Genomic DNA, 21,094 nt, shown 5'->3' on the forward strand with positions numbered 1-21,094 from the left:
CTGTTCCAAGTTTCGATTTCATCCTTGAAAATCCAGTTGCATTAAAAGATCTGCACGCATGGATTATCTGCATTAACATTTCAAAATATAAATCTACATAAGTAAGTGCTCAAAAACTTCACTTTAAAGTAATTATAACTAAAATAAAATTGGCATTTATTGTACTGTGCTTCCAAAGTTAGACATTTGGTCTATGGCGTAGCTATAGATATGAGTTTGTCACAAACTCGTAAGTGTCATATATTTTCAATATGTCCAGCTACCGCATAATGGCATACTAAGTAGCATCAGCTGGGTCTTGAAGATGCCACATTATAGTTCATAAACGATAATCTAGAAACCAAAATTCTGTCTGTAGACACGGAAGGACATAAGTGAAAGCACTTTCCGCAATGTCTAAAGGACACCTTCCGGGATACCAATTTGGGTGCTTTGTAATGCACTAGAAAAGCTTGAATGCAACCTAGGCAATATACAGAATATTCACACTTCAATGTAATTATAGAACTTTTTATGAACACAGGAAAGAAATAAAAGTGCAGGTCAACATTTAGGCTCTCTCTTGTCACTCCTACTTAGCCACTTAAAATCTGATCAATTGTACTGCGCTTTGTGTTTTTTTAAATGTCAAAATCACAAATCAAGAAAACTACTTAAACTGCTCACATTTCAGTATTCTACTGGTGAGGAATGGAATATATATTTCCCATTTCAGATGTTCAAAGAGGGGGAACATATTTTTGATGTTTACTCATTTTAAATTATTCATTCACCCGACGATTCCAATTGTTATGAGTTGCCCATAAAAAAATAAATTTTCTGTTGCAATATTGTAGATTGAACAATTAATGAAAATCTGCAGCAAAGTGACATTTCAATAATCAAATAGTGACCGAAGAAATATGGGCAAAAGTTTGTAGCAGCAAATAAATGTGCATATAATGCCGCATTTACACATCCAGGTGTCATGGTCCGATAATGGACTGTGACACATAGACTCTCCGTGGGTCTTGTGACCTGAACTTGACAGCCTTGGACATATATGAGGCTGTTAAGTTCAGGGCAAGTGTCCCGTTGACATTCTGTGCATCTCCTTTCAGGCTCAGACTATGACACATGGATCTGTGAATGTGACATTAAGGACTAAGTATCAAAGATGATCTAACAGATGAGTAGGCTTTGAAACAGTTTCTTAAATAAAAGCAAATGCATTTTTTAATAGTACTAGCACAGTGACTCAGTGGTTAGCACTGTAGTTTTGCAGAACTGTGGTCCTTGGTTAAAATCCCACCAAAGAGTTTTCAAAGAGTTTGTATGTTCTCCCCATGTTTACGTCTGTTTCCTCCTATGCGCCAAAGACATACTCATCTAATTTAGATTATAAGCCTCACTGGTGACCGTGATGTTTGTAAACTGCAGAATAATAGTGCCATATAAGCAAGCTTATTAAATAACAAGGCAACATTTTCTACATCTCATACTATCCTTACTGAAAAAAATGACCAAGTATGGGATTGACAAGGCTACAGTTAGGTGGATTCATAACTGGCTCAGTGATCGTATTCAAGGAATGGTAATAAATGGTTGCACATCCAATTGGCAGAGTGTTTCAAATGGGGTACAGAAAGGCCCTGTCCTTGCAACAGTGTTGTTCAACATTTTATAACTGATCTAGACAAGGGAACTTAAGGTAATCTGATCAAATTTGCAGATGATGCAAAGCTAGGAGGTGATAGCTAACACTAGAGAAGACAGAGAAAGGACTCAGAATGATCTAGACAAACTTGAACAATGGGCAGCAAATAATAAAATGGTATTTAACAGTGAGAAATGGAAGATTCTACATCTGGGCAAGAAAAACAAGAATTACATCTATAGAATGGGAGGAATAGAACTAAGTAACAGCCCATGTGAAAAAGACTTGGGTATACTAATAGATCACTGACTGCACATAAGTCAACACTGTGATGCAGCAAAAAAGGCAAACGCAGTTCTGAGATGTATTATGAAAAGTGTAGAGTCTAAATCACGTGAAGTAATTATCCCTATCTACTCCTCCTTGGTAAGGCCTCATCCGGAATACTGTGTCCAGTTCTGGGCACCACATTTTAAAAATGACATTGAAAAATGAGCAAGTTCAGAGAACAGCAACCAGGATGGTGAGTGGACTGCAAAGTATGTCTTACGAGTAAAACAGTTAAAAGATCTAGGAATGTTCAGCTTGCAAAAAAGAAGGGCAAGAGGAGACTTAAGAGCTGTCAACAAATATCTGAAGGGATGTCACAGTGTAGAGGGATGATCTTTATTCTTATTTGCATATAGAAACACGAGAACCAATGGAATGAAACTGAAAGGGAGAAGATAAAGATTAGATATTAGAAAAAACTTTATGACAGTGAGGGTGATCAATGAGTGGAACAAGCTGCCACGAGAGGTGGTGAGTTCGCCTTCAATGGAAGACTTCAAAGAGAGGCTAAACAGACATATCATATAAATATCTGAGATGGTTTAATGAATCCTGCATTGAGCAGGGGTCGGATATGATGACCTTTGAGGCCCCTTCCAACTAACATTCTATGATTCTTTGAGATCAGTTAAACTTGCACATCAAGCCAACATTGATTCTTAATACAAAAAAACCACAACACAAACCTCACACTATTTTGGTGCTCATATATTTTATAACTCCTACCTAGTATAGAATACTATGAAATAATCACACTATTGCTTTACACTGAATAGTCAGATAGCTTGTTTGACATAGATGTACACAGACTAACGTAACAAAACATCCATAATCCTTCTTTTGTGAATTAAAATATATATGGATTAGGGCTTATGCACTTGGCAAAGCAGTGTGCAGAGAATCTGTGTGCAATACATCATTGGGTATGAAGTTGTAGGAATGGCTATGCCTCTGTAGTCTCTGTGAAGGCCCTGTATTTTTTGTTTGGATCTATGTCTTTAGTGGAGAATACTTTGCATTACAGCATATAAACATCATTGTTTAAAATTGAGAGCAAAACTAAAGTGTCATACTGGCATAGCATATCAGATGAGCTCTATTAATGTAGTCTCTTAAGGACCCCAACATTATTTCAGCGGATTGGCTTTCTATCATGTATATGGGGGCCTAGCGAAGAATGTTCAGTCATGTTTCAACAACCAATCATTTTGCTGTCCAAAGAAATTAGCCACCATAAGAGATGTCTGACGGTGGATTTATCCTTTTTCTCAACTGAAAACACATGCATACTCAGCCTAAAAGATGTTTCCAATGGTATGAGGGGAGTTGGGAGAGTTCTTTCCTTAAAATTAATTATACATGGGTCTGATCTTTAACAGTCATCTTGTTTTCCAACCAACACAATATAGAATTGGTTTAACAGTGGTGGTATAGTTCAGAATCATTTTGAGTGGATGTCATATTTAAGAAATCAGTAATGCCTTCATAGAAGGTGGTCCCCACTCACCCACTAAAGTTAATTGTACTTATAGTTTCAAAAGCTAAAATTGGACTTTTTTAGTAGGGACAATCCAGTCTTACTTGTTGATTCTCGTGGGGAAAGGCAGCAGCATGATAACTAAATCTCAAAATAGTGAACTTTATTTTCCCATCCCACTGATGTAATTTATAGTCACATACTTTAATACCTATATTAGTTATTATTTTCAATGTATATCCATGGACCAAGGCAGGTTAATAATAATAATAATAATTTTATTTATATAGCGCCAACATATTCCGCAGCGCTTTACAACTTATAGAGGGGACTTATACAGACAATAGACATTACAGCATAACAGAAATCACAGTTCAAAACAGATACCAGTAGGAATGAGGGCCCTGCTCGCAAGCTTACAATCTATGATTGTTTCTGTTTTAAGGTCTCTTTAGTAATAAGCATGAGCTAGATTTTAACTGGACGATCCTTATGAACTAACTTTCTGAGGAACGCTTATTTCCTGATAATCATATTGTCAATCACCCAGCGAATGAGCAAGATGCTCGTAGGGTGAAATGATTGAGTTCTCTTAAAAATCACATCACTGTGTGTAAACAGGACATGAGCAATGGCAGCCTATGTGCAGAGAATGACTGATTACTGCTCATTCTGTCCACATAAGAAATGTGATCAGCCTGTCTTAACAAGCTGTTGGATGATACGTAACTGATCAACATTTGATTTAATGCTGCAAGTCCGGTGCTATAGACTCCATCCTAGCATTCTATTCATATATTTGGATCTATAATGTACCTTGAATTGGGTGTAAGAGTGAGGCGTGCGTTGCGCAAGAAAACAATCCATGCATATACAGTATATCATGATATTTGCTGTTGGTCTCGTTCAGTAGAGTCTGTATTTAAGGGTGCAGTAATCCAAAAAGTAAGCAACTGAGTGTTCCTGAGACAAAAGTCAAATTATGGGAGAAGTACACCTTTGGATTGAGCATTCCTCCATACCATACAACGAGCGTCGGGCATGCTTCTCACATAGACTTTAGAACACCTACTTTTTGGATGACTGAACACTTGGAAATGGAATTCTACTTGAACAAGAGCAAGATCTATCTGCATTGGGTAACATACAAACAAAAGAATGCAGCAGCACACTGTAAGCAGTGAAATGTATGCAAACATTGAATTTGTGAAATTTGCTGCTATATGATAATACTTACAGTACAGACCAAAAGTTTGGACGCACCTTCTCATTTAAAGATTTTTCTGTATTTTCATGACGATGAAAATTGTACATTCACATTGAAGGCATCAAAACTATGAATTAACACATGTGGAATTATATACTTAGCAAAAAAGTGTGAAACACCTGAAAATATGTCTTATATTCTAGGTTCTTCAAAGTAGCCACCTTTTGCTTTGATGACTGCTTTGCACACTCTTGGCATTCTCTTGATGAGCTTCAAGAGGTAATCACCAGGAATGGTTTTCACTTCACAGGTGTGCCCTGTCAGGTTTAATAAGTGGGATTTCTTGCCTTATAAATGGGGTTGGGACCATCAGTTGTGTTGTGCAGAAGTCTGGTGGATACACAGCTGATAGTCCTACTGAATAGAATGTTAGAATTTGTATTATGGCAAGAAAAAAGCAGCTAAGTAAAGAAAAATGAGTGGCCATCATTACTTTAAGAAAAGAAGGTCACTCAGTCCGGAAAACTGGGAAAACTTTGAAAGTGTCCCCAAGTGCAGTTGCAAAAACCATCAAGCGCTGCAAAGAAGCTGGCTCACTTGAGAACCACATACGAAAAAATAAACAAGAAAGGGGGAATCAAAAGCCGTGTAACATATAAACCCCTTAAAAATATCAATTTTATTAAATATATTTAAAAATACCACTTCCCAGTGAATACAGAAAAAGTATAATTTAGATGCAGCAAAAATCTAGTAGGTGCACCTATCCTGATAAACTGACCCTACATTGGCCTGCTGTCCCTTCCTATCAGTGGAGGTTGGCACCCTGATAGATTATTTGGCACCCCCACTCCGCGACGGCTACTAGATTTTTGCTGCATCTAAATTATACTTTTTCTGTATTCACTGGGAAGTGGTATTTTTAAATATATTTAATAAAATTGATATTTTTAAGGGGTTTATATGTTACACGTCACTTGAGAACCACCCCAGGAAAGGAAGACCAAGAGTCACCTCTGCTTCTGAGGATAAGTTTATCTGAGTCACCAGCCTCAGAAATCGCAGGTTAACAGCAGCTCAGATTAGAGACCAGGTCAATGCCACACAGCGTTCTAGCAGCAGACACATCTCTACAACAACTGTTAAGAGGAGACTTTGTGCAGCAGGCCTTCATGGTAAAATAGCTGCTAGAAAACCACGGCTAAGGACAGGCAACAAGCAGAAGAGACTTGTTTGGGCTAAAGAACACAAAGAATGGACATTATACCAGTGGAAATCTGTGCTTTGGTCTGATGAGTCCAAATTTGAGATCTTTGGTTCCAACCACCATGTCTTTGTGCGACGCAGAAAAGGTAAATGGATGGACTCTACATGCCAGGTTCCCGCCATGAAGCATGGAGGAGCAGGTGTGATGGTGTGGGGGTGCTTTCCTGGTGACACTGTTGGGGATTTATTCAAAATTGAAGGCATACTGAACCAGCATGGCTACCACAGCATCTTGCAGCGGTATGCTATTCCATCCGGTTTGCGTTTAGTTAGACCATCATTTACTTTTCAACAGGACAATGACCCCAAACACACCTCCAGGCTGTGTAAGGGCTATTTGACCAAGAAGGAGAGTGATGTGGTGCTACGCCAGATGACCTGGGCTCCACAGTCACCAGACCTGAACCCAATCGAGATGGTTTGGGGTGAGCTGGACCGCAGAGTGAAGGCAAAAGGCCCAACAAGTGCTAAGCATCTCTGGGAATTCCTTCAAGATTGTTGGAAGACCATTCCAGTAGGTGGCTACTTTCAAGAACCTATAATATAAGACATAATTTCAGTTGTTTCACACTTTTTTGTTAAGTATATCATTCCACATATGTTAATTCATAGTTTTGATGCCTTCAGTGTGAATGTACAATCTTCATAGTCATGAAAATACAGAAAAATCTTTAAATGAGAAGGTGTGTCCAAACTTTTGGTCTGTACTGTATAAAAATAAAGGTACTTGGCTCATAGATTGGTCAACTCATGAGAGCCCATTAATCACTGCAAGGTGGCCTTTCTTTGCTTGATAGGCTCTCATGAGTTGACCAATTTATGTACCAAGTACCTCCAGTTTCTAAGTATATTCTATAAAGCACTAATGCAGTTCAAAATTCACATATTCAATGTTTGCATACATCTTAGCACTTACAGTGTGCTGCTGTATCCTGTTGTTTGTATATTAGTCATGGCAGCTTGCACCTGTTTACACTTGCTTTATTCTGCTTGGAGGTGCTGGTCAGTTTTATTTTTCATTGCAAAACATATACATTTAGCTTGTTTTATGTAATCTCAAGTTCACATTTCCACCGTTATAAATGGGTAGCTGCTGGCTCTTCATATACATTTTTATGACTATTCTAGTTCCTAAAAGCACCCCAGATATTATTAGTTTCTTACCTAGCTATCCAATAATCGGAAATTATTTTGACATTTTTTCCATCATCTTTAGTCTAAACCTCAGTGGCCACTTATTGTTTATTTTTTCTTTCAAATGTCTGACCTCACTAGACTCCCCTCTGTCTTACTACTGTTTGTTCTCCTCCTACGCCTCTGACTGCTCATTCAGAATATATTTTGCGTGCTTTTTCTTTGATTTTCCCCTTATTGTTGGGGTTCCTCACTGTTAAGTCCTAAGCAATATATACAAATATAAATATTTATTTTTACCCTAATGTTATAACTGCCAAAGCACAATCATACGGGAAATATACAAACAAGGATACAAATCCATGAACCTGACTGCTCCCTATTCAGACTAAGAAAAAATTATTCTTTGACCCTGGTCTGTTACTGCCTGACCGTGGACGTTGGCACCCTAAGATAATGTAATAGCACCCCCACTCAACAGCGGCTTACCCTGAATGTCCTTAGCAGCTCCTAGGATCACAAGAATATCAGTTCCCTATGGAATACAGGAATCACACACAAAAGTACTGCAACTAATACAAACTACAGCAAAGTGAATTTATACATCAAAGTCAATCACCAACAGGAAACACCTGTAGGGGAATGTATTTAAAGTTGCACCCGAAAGGTGATAGGACAAACAGACTAAATTTAAAACATTTGTTACCCAATTCCGACAAATGAAGATAACAAAACTAAAACACCCAAATAAAAGGTGTAACTGTTGTGGTTTAGTGTAAACAGATTCTGACCACAGAACACAGAATCGAGCATTCAAATCCAGAAGCATGACACCTATCAACAGCAGATTTGGCCTTTAGTACCATGACTATGCAGATGGTATCCAATTATAGACATATGGTCCTAACATTACCCCTGCATTACTGCCTCTAACATGATGTGCTGACTGTATCTGAAACTGAACCTTGCTAAAATGTCTTGTATTTCAACCTATACACTCACCTAAACCTGATGTTTCCATTTCTGTATGTCGCTCCACCGTGACTCTCAAGTCACTGTATTAGGATTAAATGTGACAAAGAACTACCAAATAACTCACTTGATCATGTCCCCTGCTTGTCAAAAACATCTCCAGAAGCCTTTATTTTCTTATCTTTGAAACTGAAAAAATTCTGTAGCTCTTATTCATTCTCATCTGGATGACTGCAGCTGTCTACTGATCAGTCTTCTTGTTTCTAAACTCTCCGTTCTCCAATGTATCCTTAATGCAGCAGCCAGGCTTATTTTTCTTTCCAGCCGCTACACTGATACCTTTAACTTGTGGTAGTCATTGCACTAGTTGCCTATCCGCTACACAACAGTGCATAAACTCATCACGCAACCACACAACTCTCCACAGTTGTACGCCCCGTATATATGTCCTCCCTCAACTGTTTACCACTCTACCCAAGCTCTCCGTTCTGCTAATGATATGAGTTACCGTCCTCTCTAAATCGAATCACATACTCCCGTCTACAACATTTTCTCGTGCTGCACCAGTTCTCTGGAATGCACCACCAGTTTTAACAATACCCTAAAAACACATCTTTCACCATCTCACTAATCCAACTGCTCTCTGTTCTCCATTACAGTCTTCAGATACAGATACTGTAAAGTGACCTGTTAAGCTTTACTTGAATACCCTTTTTTGTTTTAATGATGGTTGGACCATACAATACAAGCACTTTTTACCTTGTGTCATCCCCATTTCCCCATAGATTGAAAGTTTGTGAGCAAAGCCCTCACTTATCTTGGTAATTGCAGAACTACAGGTGCTTCTCACAAAATTAGAATATCATCAAAAAGTTAATTTATTTCAGTTCTTCAATGGAAAAAGTGAAACTCATATATTATATAGAGTCATTACAAATAGAGTGATCTATTTCAAATGTTTATTTCTGTTAACGTTGAATGAAAACACAAAAGTCATTATCTCAGTAAATTAGAGAAATTAACAAAAAACACCTGAAAATGCTTCCTAAGCATTTACAAAGATCCCTTAGTCTGTTTCAGTAGACTCCACAATCATGGGATAGACTGCTGACTTGACAGATGTCCAGAAGGCAATCATTGACACACTCCACAAGGAAAGTAAATTTTGCATTTCATTTGGAAATCAAGGTCCCACAGTCTGGAGGAAGAGTGGAGGGACAGACAATCCAAGTTGCTTGAAGTCTAGTGTGAAGTTTCCACAATCAGTGGAATCAGTGATGGTTTGGGGAGCCATGTCATCTGCTGGTCTAGGTCCACTGTGTTTCATCAAGATCAAAGTCAGCGCAGCAGTCTACCAGGAAATTTTAGAGCACTTCATGCTTCCCTCTGCTGACAAGCTTTTTGGAGATGGAAATTTCATTCTCCAGCAGGACTTGGCACTCATCCACACTGCCAAAAGTACCAATGCCTGGTTTAAAAACAATAGTATCACTGTGATTAATTGGCCAGCAAACTCACCTGACCTTAGCACCTTAAGGTACCGTCACATTAAGCGACGCTGCAGCGATAGCGACAGCGATGCCGATCGCTGCAGCGTCGCTGTTTGGTCGCTGGAGAGCTGTCACACAGACCGCTCTCCAGCGACCAACGATGCCGAGGTCCCCGGGTAACCAGGGTAAGCATCGGGTTGCTAAGCGCAGGGCCGCGCTTAGTAACCCGATGTTTACCCTGGTTACCAGCGTAAAAGTAAAAAAAACAAACAGCACATACTCACCAGCGCGTCCCCCAGCCTCTGCTTCCTGACACTGACTGAGCTCCGGCCCTAACAGCACAGCGGTGACGTCACCGCTGTGCTTTCACTTTCAGTTTAGGGCCGGCGCTCAGTCAGTGTCAGGAAGCAGAGGCTGGGGGACGCGCTGGTGAGTATGTGCTGTTTGTTTTTTTTACTTTTACGCTGGTAACCAGGGTAAACATCGGGTTACTAAGCGCGGCCCTGCGCTTAGTAACCCGATGTTTACCCTGGTTACCAGTGTAAAATATCGCTGGTATTCTTGCTTTTGCTGTCAAACACGGCGATACACGGCGACCTAGCGACCAAATAAAGTGCAGACCTTCTAGCAGCGACCAGCAATTTCACAGCGGGATCCAGATCGCTGCTGCGTGTCAAATACAGCGATATCGCTATCCAGGTCGCTGCAACGTCACGGATCGCTGGCGATATCGCCTAGTGTGACGGTACCTTTAGAGAATCTATGGGGTAGTGTCAAGAGGAAGATGAGAGACACAAGACCCAACAATGTAGACGAGCTGAAGGCTGCTATTAAAGCAACCTGGGCTTCCTTAACACCTCAGCAGTGCCACAGGCTGATCGCCTCCATGCCACGCCGCATTGATGCAGTAATTGATGCAAAAGGAGCCCCGACCAAGTATTGAGTGCATTTACTGAACATACATTTCAGTAGGCCAACATTTCAGATTTTAAAATAATTTTACAAGCTGGTGTTATAAAGTATTTTAATTTCTACTGAGAGAATGACTTTTGGGTTTTCATTGGCTTACAGAGCCATAATCATCAACATTAGCAGAAATAAACACTTGACATAGATCACTCTGTTTGTAATGACTCTATATAATATATGAGTTTCATTTTTTGTATTGCAGAGCTGAAATAAATTAACCTTTTGATGATATTCTAATTTTGTGAGAAGTACCTGTATGTGTTCCTCGAAAATATGAAATACTGCAGAGTAGGTTTGTGCTATGTAAATAAAATTATTATTTTTGCACCTATGTTTGTGCAAGCTTTAACTTTTCACAAGGGATCCTAGTGCTTGTGTGATGTTGCTTCATATTTGCATCATCATAAGCCAATCACCTACTGCATGGTCAGAATTCTGACAACGGGGAGTATATAATGGTAATATCATATGTACATATAGAGGGATAATGATAATTTCACTTTAACTATGCTATTTTATTACTTTTGAAAACAGCCCTAACTTGTGTCCTATGGCACAACGCATTGTCATCACTGTGTTACATGTACATCATATTAAGGATTTAACTTAAGAGTGAGAAGCTACATAAGTAGCTAGAGTAGTTCCTGCCAATGTTAGATGATGTTACATGAATAGCTGAAATGGTACAAGCCACTAAGCTCAGTGATTGGCTGTAACGCTGCTGTGTGTCATTACTGCTGCAGCCAAACACAGACCGGGTCAGCAACGGCTGCCGTTTATTTTACAATGAACTCAGTCTATCTTGAAGAGTTTTCTGGAAGGGGATAACTGCTTTAAGGGGTGTGAATGTTTCCCTCCTCAAGCTTTAAAGGCCCCGTCTCACACAGCGACGCTGCAGCGATACAGACAACGATGCTGATCGCTGCAGCGTCGCTGTGTGGTCGCTGTGTGGTCGCTGGGGAGCTGTCACACAGACAGCTCTCTCCAGCGACCAACGATCAGGGGAACGACTTTGGCATCGTTGAAACTGTCTTCAACGATGCCGAAGTCCCCCTGCAGCACCCGGGTAACCAGGGTAAACATCGGGTTACTAAGCGCAGGGCCGCGCTTAGTAACCCGATGTTTACCCTGGTTACCAGCGTAAATGTAAAAAAAAACAAACACTACATACTCACCATCTGTTGCCCGTCAGGTCCCTTGGCGTCTGCTTCCTGCTCTGACTGAGCCGCCGTACAGTGAGAGCTGAGAGCAGAGCGCAGCGGTGACGTCACTGCTGTGCTCTCACTTTACGGCGGCAGTCAGAGCAGGAAGTAGACGCCAAGGGACCTGACGGACATCAGATGGTGAGTATGTAGTGTTTGTTTTTTTTTACATTTACGCTGGTAACCAGGGTAAACATCGGGTTACTAAGCGCGGCCCTGCGCTTAGTAACCCGATGTTTACCCTGGTTACCAGTGAAGACATCGCTGGATCGGTGTCACACACACCGATTCAGCGATGTCAGCGGGACCTCAACGACCAAAAAAAGGTCCAGGCCATTCTGACACGACCAGCGATCTCGCAGCAGGGGCCTGATCGCTGGTACGTGTCACACATAGCGAGATCGCTACTGAGGTCGCTGTTGCATCACAAAACTTGTGACTCAGCAGCGATCTCGCTAGCGATCTCGCTATGTGAGACGGGGCCTTAAAACTATACCTTCTGTTTGGTTAATATATTATAATGGATATTTAAACTCTATCTAACATTAAATATTTAAAGAGTTAGATTAAATGAATACAATGCTTTTGATAGATTCGATAGGCTTTAAGGTTGCCATACAAATGATATCTCGTCTGGCTGTACCCTACACAGGAGCACTTGTTCTCTGAGACAATATGATTATCATTCTGAAATCGGACATGTCAGATTGATACGTTCCCTGATAAGAAGTTGTCTCGGGCTCCCGGGCCCCCATATACATTAGGCTAATGTCGACTGAACCCGTCAATATCAATGGGTTCGGCCAATAGACTAATAGATATGGGGGAACCGGCTGACTGATGGGAGAAATGTTGATCTGGCATGTCCTATTTTGGACTGCCAATTGCATTGTGCTCCCTGAGATAAGATGCCAGTCGGCAGCTTTCTTATAGAGAGCACTGACATGCTCAGCCATGTGTAAGGGACAGTCAGCTGAGGTGGCTGTCGACCAACCGGCACATCGCTAAGGCTACTTTCACACTTCCGTCTTTTTAGATCCGTCACAATGTGTCGTTTTGGGAAAAAAACGCATCCTGCAAATGTGCCCCCAGGATGCGTTTTTTCCCATAGACTTGTATTGCCAACGCATTGCGAAGTATGGACACACGTCGCGTTCGTCGTGCACTGGATGCGTCGGTATTTGGCGGACCATCGCAGCGAAAAAATGTTCAAGGAAATGTTTTTTCGTACGTCATGTCCTGCATTTTAAACTGCTCATGCCCAGCCGTAACTCCACCCCCTCCTCCCTGGGAGTTTACTATGGGCAGCGGACGCGTTGAAACACTGCGTCCGCTGCCCACGTTGTGCAGAAAATCACCACTGTTTGTTGGTACATTGCGCCGACGCTTTGTGACGGCCCCGTACTGACGGAAGTGTGAAAGAAGCCTTAGCTGACAGATATCTATTGTGTATAGTCAGCCTTAGGTCACGTTCACACCTTCAATATTTGGTCAGTATGTTACATCAGTATCTGTAAAGGTACCGTCACACTAAGCGACTTTGCAGCGAGAACGACGACGATCCGTGACGTTGCAGCGTCCTGGATAGCGATCTCGTTGTGGTTGACACGCAGCAGCGATCTGGATCCCGCTGTGATATCGCTGGTCGGAGCTAGAAGTCCAGAACTTTATTTCGTCGCTGATCACCCGCTGTCATCGCTGGATCGGTGTGTGTGACACCGATCCAGCGATGTGTTCACTTGTAGCCAGGGTAAATATCGGGTTACTAAGCGCAGGGCCGCACTTAGTACCCGATATTTACCCTGGTTACCATTGTAAAAGTAAAAAAAAAACACTACATACTCACCTTCTGATGTCTGTCACGTCCCCTACCGGCGGCTTCCCTGCACTGAATGTGTCAGCGCCGGCTGGCCGTAAAGCAGAGCACAGCGGTGACATCACCGCTGCTGCCGGCGCTGACACATTCAGTCAGTGCAGGAAGCTCTCGGCAGCAGTGCGTAACCCTGTGGACGCCGGGGGACGTGACAGACATCAGAAGGTGAGTATGTAGTGTTTTTTTTTTACTTTTACAATGGTAACCAGGGTAAATATGGGGTTACTAAGCGCGGCCCTGCACTTAGTAACCCGATGTTTACCCTGGTTACCCGGGGCTGCAGGGGGACTTCGGCATCGTTGAAGACAGTTTCAACGATGCCGAAGTCGTTCCCCTGATCGTTGGTCGCTGGAGAGAGCTGTCTGTGTGACAGCTCCCCAGCGACCACCCAACGACTTACCAACAATCGCATCGCTGGTCGTGATCGTTGGTAAGTCGTTTAGTGTAACGGTACCTTAAGCCAAAACCAGGAGTGTGAGATAAATGCAGAAGTGGTGCATATGTTTCTATTATACTTTTCCTCTATTTGTTCCACTCCTGGTTTTGGCTTACAAATACTGATGGAAAATACTGACCAAACACTGTTTGAATGTGTGGCCATGGCCTTAGGGTACCGTCACACAGTGCCATTTTCATCGCTACGACGGCACGATTCGTGACGTTGCAGCGTCGTATAAGTATCGCTCCAGCGTCGTATACTGCGGTCACACGTTGCAATACACGGCGCTGGAGCAATAATTTCATGACGTATTTGCGATGTAGAAGCCGTTGGTTACTGTGCGCACATCGTATACAACCTGTGTCACACAATGCAATCATGCCGCCACAGCGGGACACTAGACGACGAAAGAAAGTTTCAAACGATCTGCTACGACGTACGATTCTCAGCGGGGATCCGGATCGCAGTAGCGTGTCAGACACAGCGATATCGTAAATGCATCGCTGGAACGTCACGAATCGTGCCGTCGTAGCGATCAAAATTGCACTGTGTGACGGTACCCTTAGGCTGTCAGCCGGATCCTTTGCGATCGGTGGATTCAGTCTACATAAATCTCATTTATATGCGGACTTTAGAACAGTCTTAGTATTTATGGGGCTTATAATATACCTAAAAAGCATTTCTGAAAGGACAATGCAGGTAATTGCCATAAGATAAACATGGAGACAACAATTACTCTACAGACTCTTATCTTTTCTTTTTGTTTTGCTTGTGTAAGCCAGCAGTGAGCGGTGATAAATTCAAGGTATACACTAATTTATGCAAACAAGGGTCAAATGGTCATCCTGTTGTCTGAGCAGCACAATTATCAGTGATGCCATAAAATCAGCTGGAAATGTTGACCAGGTTTACTTGCTTTAACATTTGGCCTCCAATTCATTAACCCTTTAATTTACCATAAATTTAGGAATTATCATCCACTCTGTGGAAGTCACAGCTGCCACAGCTGTAAAGTGATATAAATAAGCAGCAGTGGCTTAATTAAAATGGAAAATGTTAGAAGTGGTTTAATTAAATTAGGAAATGTACTGAACATGAAATAAATTCATTAAAATGTCACTGTGTATCCCGTGTCAGTGCTGTAGTTTACAGTTTTTTGTATAATAGATATAATTGGTGAACATATATCCGAAAATGTCAGATGTGTGTAAAGAGTAACTGTCATTTGTTTTCCATAAATCAATAGTACATGTTAAAATCAGAAACTTCGTAATATTTCTTAGAGAAATGCAGTTTTTGCTTGCAATGATTTTTTTTTATTTAAAAAATTCTCAGTTCATGGCTAAAATCTGTTTAAAGTGAATAAAGGCCTAGCCGAATTCAGAAATGACATTTAGTGCTCATAAGGTTCTATGCAGAATTGTCACTGCCTTTTCAGGAGAACTTGCAGCTGGATGTCAGTCTACCTCCATCCTCCTCCCTCCACAGGATTTTATAAGCACCACCTGTCACCTCCCATCTCAGTAACGGGAAAATCTCTTCACTGAATACAATTAATACAGATTTTACCCATGAATTGAGAGTTAGCGCTCAGTCCAAGAGTAAAAGCGAAATTCTCTGACAAGATACATTACAAAGTTTCTTATGTTCATGTGAACTACTTTTTTTTATAACATAAAATCTAAATGACGCTTACTCTTCAACAGCTACTAAAACATCTGGTTATAAATATTTATAGATAATTTCAAGGGCTTTTTATAAAACTTATCAATGGTGTCCGAGCAGGCGTCACTACTATGATACTGATCCTTTTCAATTCCTATGTTAACCCCATGAATGAGCCACTAGAGGGCAGTAAAAGACACGTAATTGAACTTATTGCATAATTTTTCCATTCAATTTGGTCACGCAGTTTAAGGACAGTAGCAGAAAAAAATGTTTCAACAATTTCTGTTCTCTTTTGGAACATGCGTATGTATTGTAAAACAGGCCGAGCAGTGTGGAAATATAAAAAAGGTAGAGCTTTGCTAAATAATAGTCTGAATAAAAGATAAAGAAATTACATAGACAATTATATTAGTTCTACAAGACTTCATAAGTTGTCATGAGCGAGTGTCAGATCCCTGTACACGTACAGTTGTGTGTCTTAGGTTGGAGATGCGTCTGAGAACGTCACCGCTAGAATGCATGCACCAGCTGGAGTGGCGCTCACATTTTCCAGCGAAATCCCAAAAAGCATGATCTTGGTCATGATATAGCATTATATGCAGCCACAGTTCTGCAAGACTCACGACTTTCGTAGAGTAAGGCAATCTGCTTTTACTAAGCAAGGTGAATGCATCAAGGGGTTGTAAGCTTTTCATCTCCTAATAGTGCTACTTTGTCTAACCACTACGATACTGAAGATCGTGCTAGACGTTCTAAAATATTCATATTTGGAAAAGAAAGGCTTTAAAAAATATATTTTTTAATTTCATCATCATACAATTCATAATATATTACTATGCAAATTGCCTCTTCAGAGAGGAAGAGGACTTGAATATAACTAATAATTGATTTCAAATATACATTAAATGTATTAATCAATGGTTAAATATACAACTATAATTTAGCTGTTTATGTTTTGTGCGATAGTGTACATACATATATATATTTATTGTAATAAATATTGGACCTTAACGACCCCATCTTATTGGTGTGGAGACTACATTGGACTTATCTGCGGGATACAGGCAAATTCTATATCATCTGTAACACATTGCAGCTACAAACGCTTCATAAGGAAAAGTCTGGAGATCTGATAACATTGCTGGTGCCTGCTGGAGGGCAGACACTTTCCAAGCTTCATGTACCATCTGTAAGCACTTTCACAGTAACGCACTGAGCTCTCTTGCTGAGGTAGTTTGGAAAGAGGAGAACACATGGACACAGGCGAGCCACTATCTATCTATCCTGTCATTTCAGGGGAGATCACATATATATGAAATATCCCAGATAGATATTTCCTGACATAAAGTCCTCTTATTGCTATCCCAATCAGATAGCCGGAAGCTATGTCCCCATTGATAGGAGAATGCCAACTTTGGTCAGTTCATCTGCATTTTATTACCCGGCCAATCTTATCTATCAGGTACTTGTAGATTAAAGTTTATGAGATGGGTTAGACCTTGGCAGTCCTATAAATAATACAAAATGTAACCCAGCTGGATGTGCCATTTTACTTTTTTGAAGTTGCATCCCAATTTAGATAACACATGATGAATTCTGACCCCCCCAAAATGCTGCTATACCTGACAAACTTGGTTTATATAGAATTTGAGTCAGTATTAAACTAAACAACCCAAGGGGGGAAGCAGTGGGTGTCCAGATGTAAAATGGGATTTACAGAAAGAAAAAAAAGGTGGTGGGATAAGTGCTAACAATATGTATGGCATCCTAGTTCCAGGCTGGGATCTTCTGTAATAGGATTTTCTAGACATTCCAATTACAGAGTAATTACGAATGATGTGCTGAGCAAATAAACGTAGCTAGTAGAGCGTCGGCTTATTGTATGGGTCCTGCTTGGGGCTGTGTATACAGACAAACTCATTACAAGACACTGATAGTGTTGGTTCTGGATTAGATATTAGCATATTAAACCAGAGCCTGGGGATAAATCACTATCTAACCTATGTAAGTACCTATGTAATGGAATTTGCAGTTTTAGCCAATAACTTTTGTGCAGGGGTTTATGGAAGCGAGAACAGAGCTGCCTCCTTCTTCTGATGCTGCCCACCACTGGTGTGGTCTGGGCTTAATCTCAGCTTAAATTGCACAGATCCATCGGTCATAAGGTGAAACTATATATGTTTCACCGTATTAACCAGCCCAGTCAAAACAAGACAAAGAAAAGTTCCATCTGCAGCTGATAAGATGGGTTCAAAACTTGACATGGACTGAAGTTCTCTCACGGTCTGTTATTTGGTCAGGCTATGGAATTCCTAAACATATGTAGAATACCAGATTTTATTATAACGTCAAGGTAGTCTCTCAAAGGCATATATGCAGTGCTTACGTCCAAAATATTTAGGGAATGTGTATCTTATCATACCTATAGCATTTATTTAAATAAAGAAATAACCAGGATCAAGAAAAGTCATAGCGTGGCCTTAAATATTTATGCAAGTTGTACTTTAAAGCATCACTGAACCCAAAAATGTACATTAAAATATTAATGCTGCCTTTGCTGTCCTGCATAACTTCATACACTACAGATTATTTTGCATGATACATTAAAATCTTGAGACCAAAAGTGGTAATAGAATAAGCTTTCAGGGACAATACAGCTATGGTCCAGTTGTTACTTATTAATGAGACAGGTGCATCCCTTACCTAGGATTTAGTGGAACTAATAACACAGGTCTACAAAAAAAAATTCAGGTGCCAAGGTTGTTTCAATGGATTTAGGGTATTTTGAGGGTGCTGAGATAAAAAAATCCTATTAGTTTTGCTGAATTGGTTCTAGTTTTCGAGATATTTCATCCATGACAATAATGCATTCCCCCATGCGACTTGTGTGTGACAACAAATGCATTAGCTTTTGATCTTTTGGTCTGTGTTTTGATTCTTTAGCAGTGTCTGAGGTAATGAAATATCCCATATAATTATTTTCTATTTCAGTTTGTAGTCTTACAATGCTATAAAAGCGCATTTTGAAGCCAGAATTCTACTGTAATTAACTATTAAATATGTCATAAACTAGAGCCTATCTGGCAAAACCGAAGTCATATTCTTAATCAGCACCATAAACTTAACATGAAACTATGTAGGCATGGTTGGCACAATAATCACTGTATATCAGTGTAATAGAGGAAGGACTCAGCGCTCAAGAACAGGTGAATATCTCCACGCACCAGCAGTGACACTTACTTCTTCGATGTCGCCTCCCTCTAGGGATGTGTTGACTTTCAATGTATTCCAAGAAGTTCACAATGATCAAACACAAAGAAAGCAGTCGCAATTGCATAGTAACCTTGTAATGATTTCCCCCCTAGCTTTTTCAGTGTGGAGTAGAGTGTCCTTCAGGTCTCTTCTTCCCGGTGATTCAAAAACAATCCACAAGGACTTCCAGGAGATAAGTGGACAGGACAATTAGTGAAACAGGATGATAAGAGGACTATTTGTGCATTGTAAGATAGGCAGAGTACCTTACAAGGGTTGTGGCCAAGTCAGCAGATAGAGTCCATTGGTGGGATGCAGGTAGCATGTTGCCTACAACCAAAGTCTATGCGGGTAGCAGAAGTCCAAAAAAGCTGTCTTCTGGATTAGATAATGCCAGTACACAGGTGGGATCATCTGTCACTTTCCAAAAAACACTCACCTCCTCTGTGAAGTGTTTCCTACATCCATCTAACATCCAGGGTCACTGATTGTCAAATGTAAAGAATACCTCCCCAGTAACCCTACCAGGTATAGTAATGCAAAAGATCCTTTGCTCTTGGGATGTCACATCCAAGCTTCTTTTATGCTCCAGTCATCCAACCAGAAGAAGTAATGATGCATCTGAAGTCAGTCTACCTATATACGTCTATATACTGAGCTCTCACAAAAACATAGACCCTGGCGACTTACTGAGGCCAGAGTGCCTGGTATAGGTTACTGTAAATTAACTGCCTCCCCCTTAGCTGACTGCCTACTCTCACTGGGCTGCACTCTATAAGACTGGCTGCTTCTGTCAGATTCCCCTTACTACTACACCAATGTCAGTGACTTAACCTCCCCCTATCCCTCTCCACACACCCCCTCCTCTCTTTAAAAGAAAGCCGAAGATTAAGTGTGCAAGTCAATTACAATAGGACGTGGGCAGTGCTTGGGGGAAAGAAAAGTGTAAAGGGAAGCCAGCCCTAGTCTGTGTTCTGGGACGAATTATCCCATAGAGGGACAGGGGTGAAATTTATAACTGCAGCATCGAAGTTTCATAGAGCATACAGTACCTAAAATACTGAGAGTAACTCCGGATCCCTGCATGCATGAAGTCTAAGAAGAGCTGAATGACTGAGAGTGGTAGAAGTGCAGTCCTATGTAAAATCACAGACTGAGCTCTGCCGTATCTGTATGTGAAGGCAAATCTAGACACAGACTGGATGCTTTCACTGGATGGAAAGGAAATCGAACACATCTGGCTTGTTACTTCATCCGTCTACGTGTAGATCACCTCTGGATCCTGTGTGCGCGGTGCTTGCATCAGTCACTGTCCTCAGCTGTCGTGTAGTCTCCCAACAAGTTTCTCACATTATATGGCTATGCTGACACTTTTCATTAACCAGTTTTCTTTCTGGGTGATCGCACAACCAACGTGAATCTGCATTACCTGAAATAATGTATGAGCCTAATGTGGCATAGTGTCCATTACTAAAGAAAAACGTCACAAATGAGGTTGAAGTAAAGCCAGAACTTTTTTCTTTTGTGATTGATATTCGTTTAATTCCATTGATATCATTAAGATTGAAAATGACTTAATCATTAAAGTGAATTCTAAAATATCGACACACATCAATAACAAAAAAAGTATCAATAATGGTGATCACTATACAATATAAACAGAACAATACAACATTGATACAATAACTTATTTTGTATGTTCCTATATCAATATGAATAAACAAATAATATTGCTACATATCAGAAATCAATAATATCAAACCAGTGATTATATACTACCATGAAAAGGAGTAACATCAATAATGGCCCTAGTGAATTATTTTTCAATCTGCTACCAGTGGTAGTGAAAAATATTAACAAGTAAAAGTAAAACTTGAGCTCATAGCCTTAGAATAAAAGTTGACAAATATGTTGATTTTGACCATTTTGGCCAATAATCACTCTGAAATGATATATGAATGATTAAAAAGCTGCTATCTGCTTAACATTGGTCAATGTTACTGGACATTGTTTTGCTGCCGGTTAAAACTGGGAATGTATGGCATCATCAGATGATCATTGGGCAGCCTGGTGGCTCAGTGGTTAGCACTGCAGCCTTGCAGCGCTGAGGTCCTGGGTTTAAATCCCACCAAGGGCAACATATGTAAGGAGTTTGTTTTCATGGGTTTCCTCCATGTTC

At 40.5% G+C, this 21,094-nt stretch overlaps 1 protein-coding gene across 1 annotated transcript in view; it reads right to left on the reverse strand.

Moving 5' to 3' along the window:
- The window catches only part of RSPO3 (R-spondin 3), a 96,852-nt gene extending 77,123 nt beyond the window's left edge, over positions 1–19,729 (reverse strand). The window contains exon 1 of the mRNA XM_077289421.1: positions 18,904–19,729. Coding sequence (XP_077145536.1) covers positions 18,904–19,000 — 97 coding nt within the window. The 5' untranslated portion in view covers positions 19,001–19,729. The remainder of the gene's footprint in view (positions 1–18,903) is intronic.
- Positions 19,730–21,094: the final 1,365 nt, after the last annotated feature.

Source organism: Ranitomeya variabilis, chromosome 2, assembly GCF_051348905.1.
Source record: "Ranitomeya variabilis isolate aRanVar5 chromosome 2, aRanVar5.hap1, whole genome shotgun sequence".
In the NCBI taxonomy this organism is placed as follows: Eukaryota; Metazoa; Chordata; class Amphibia; order Anura; family Dendrobatidae; genus Ranitomeya; species Ranitomeya variabilis.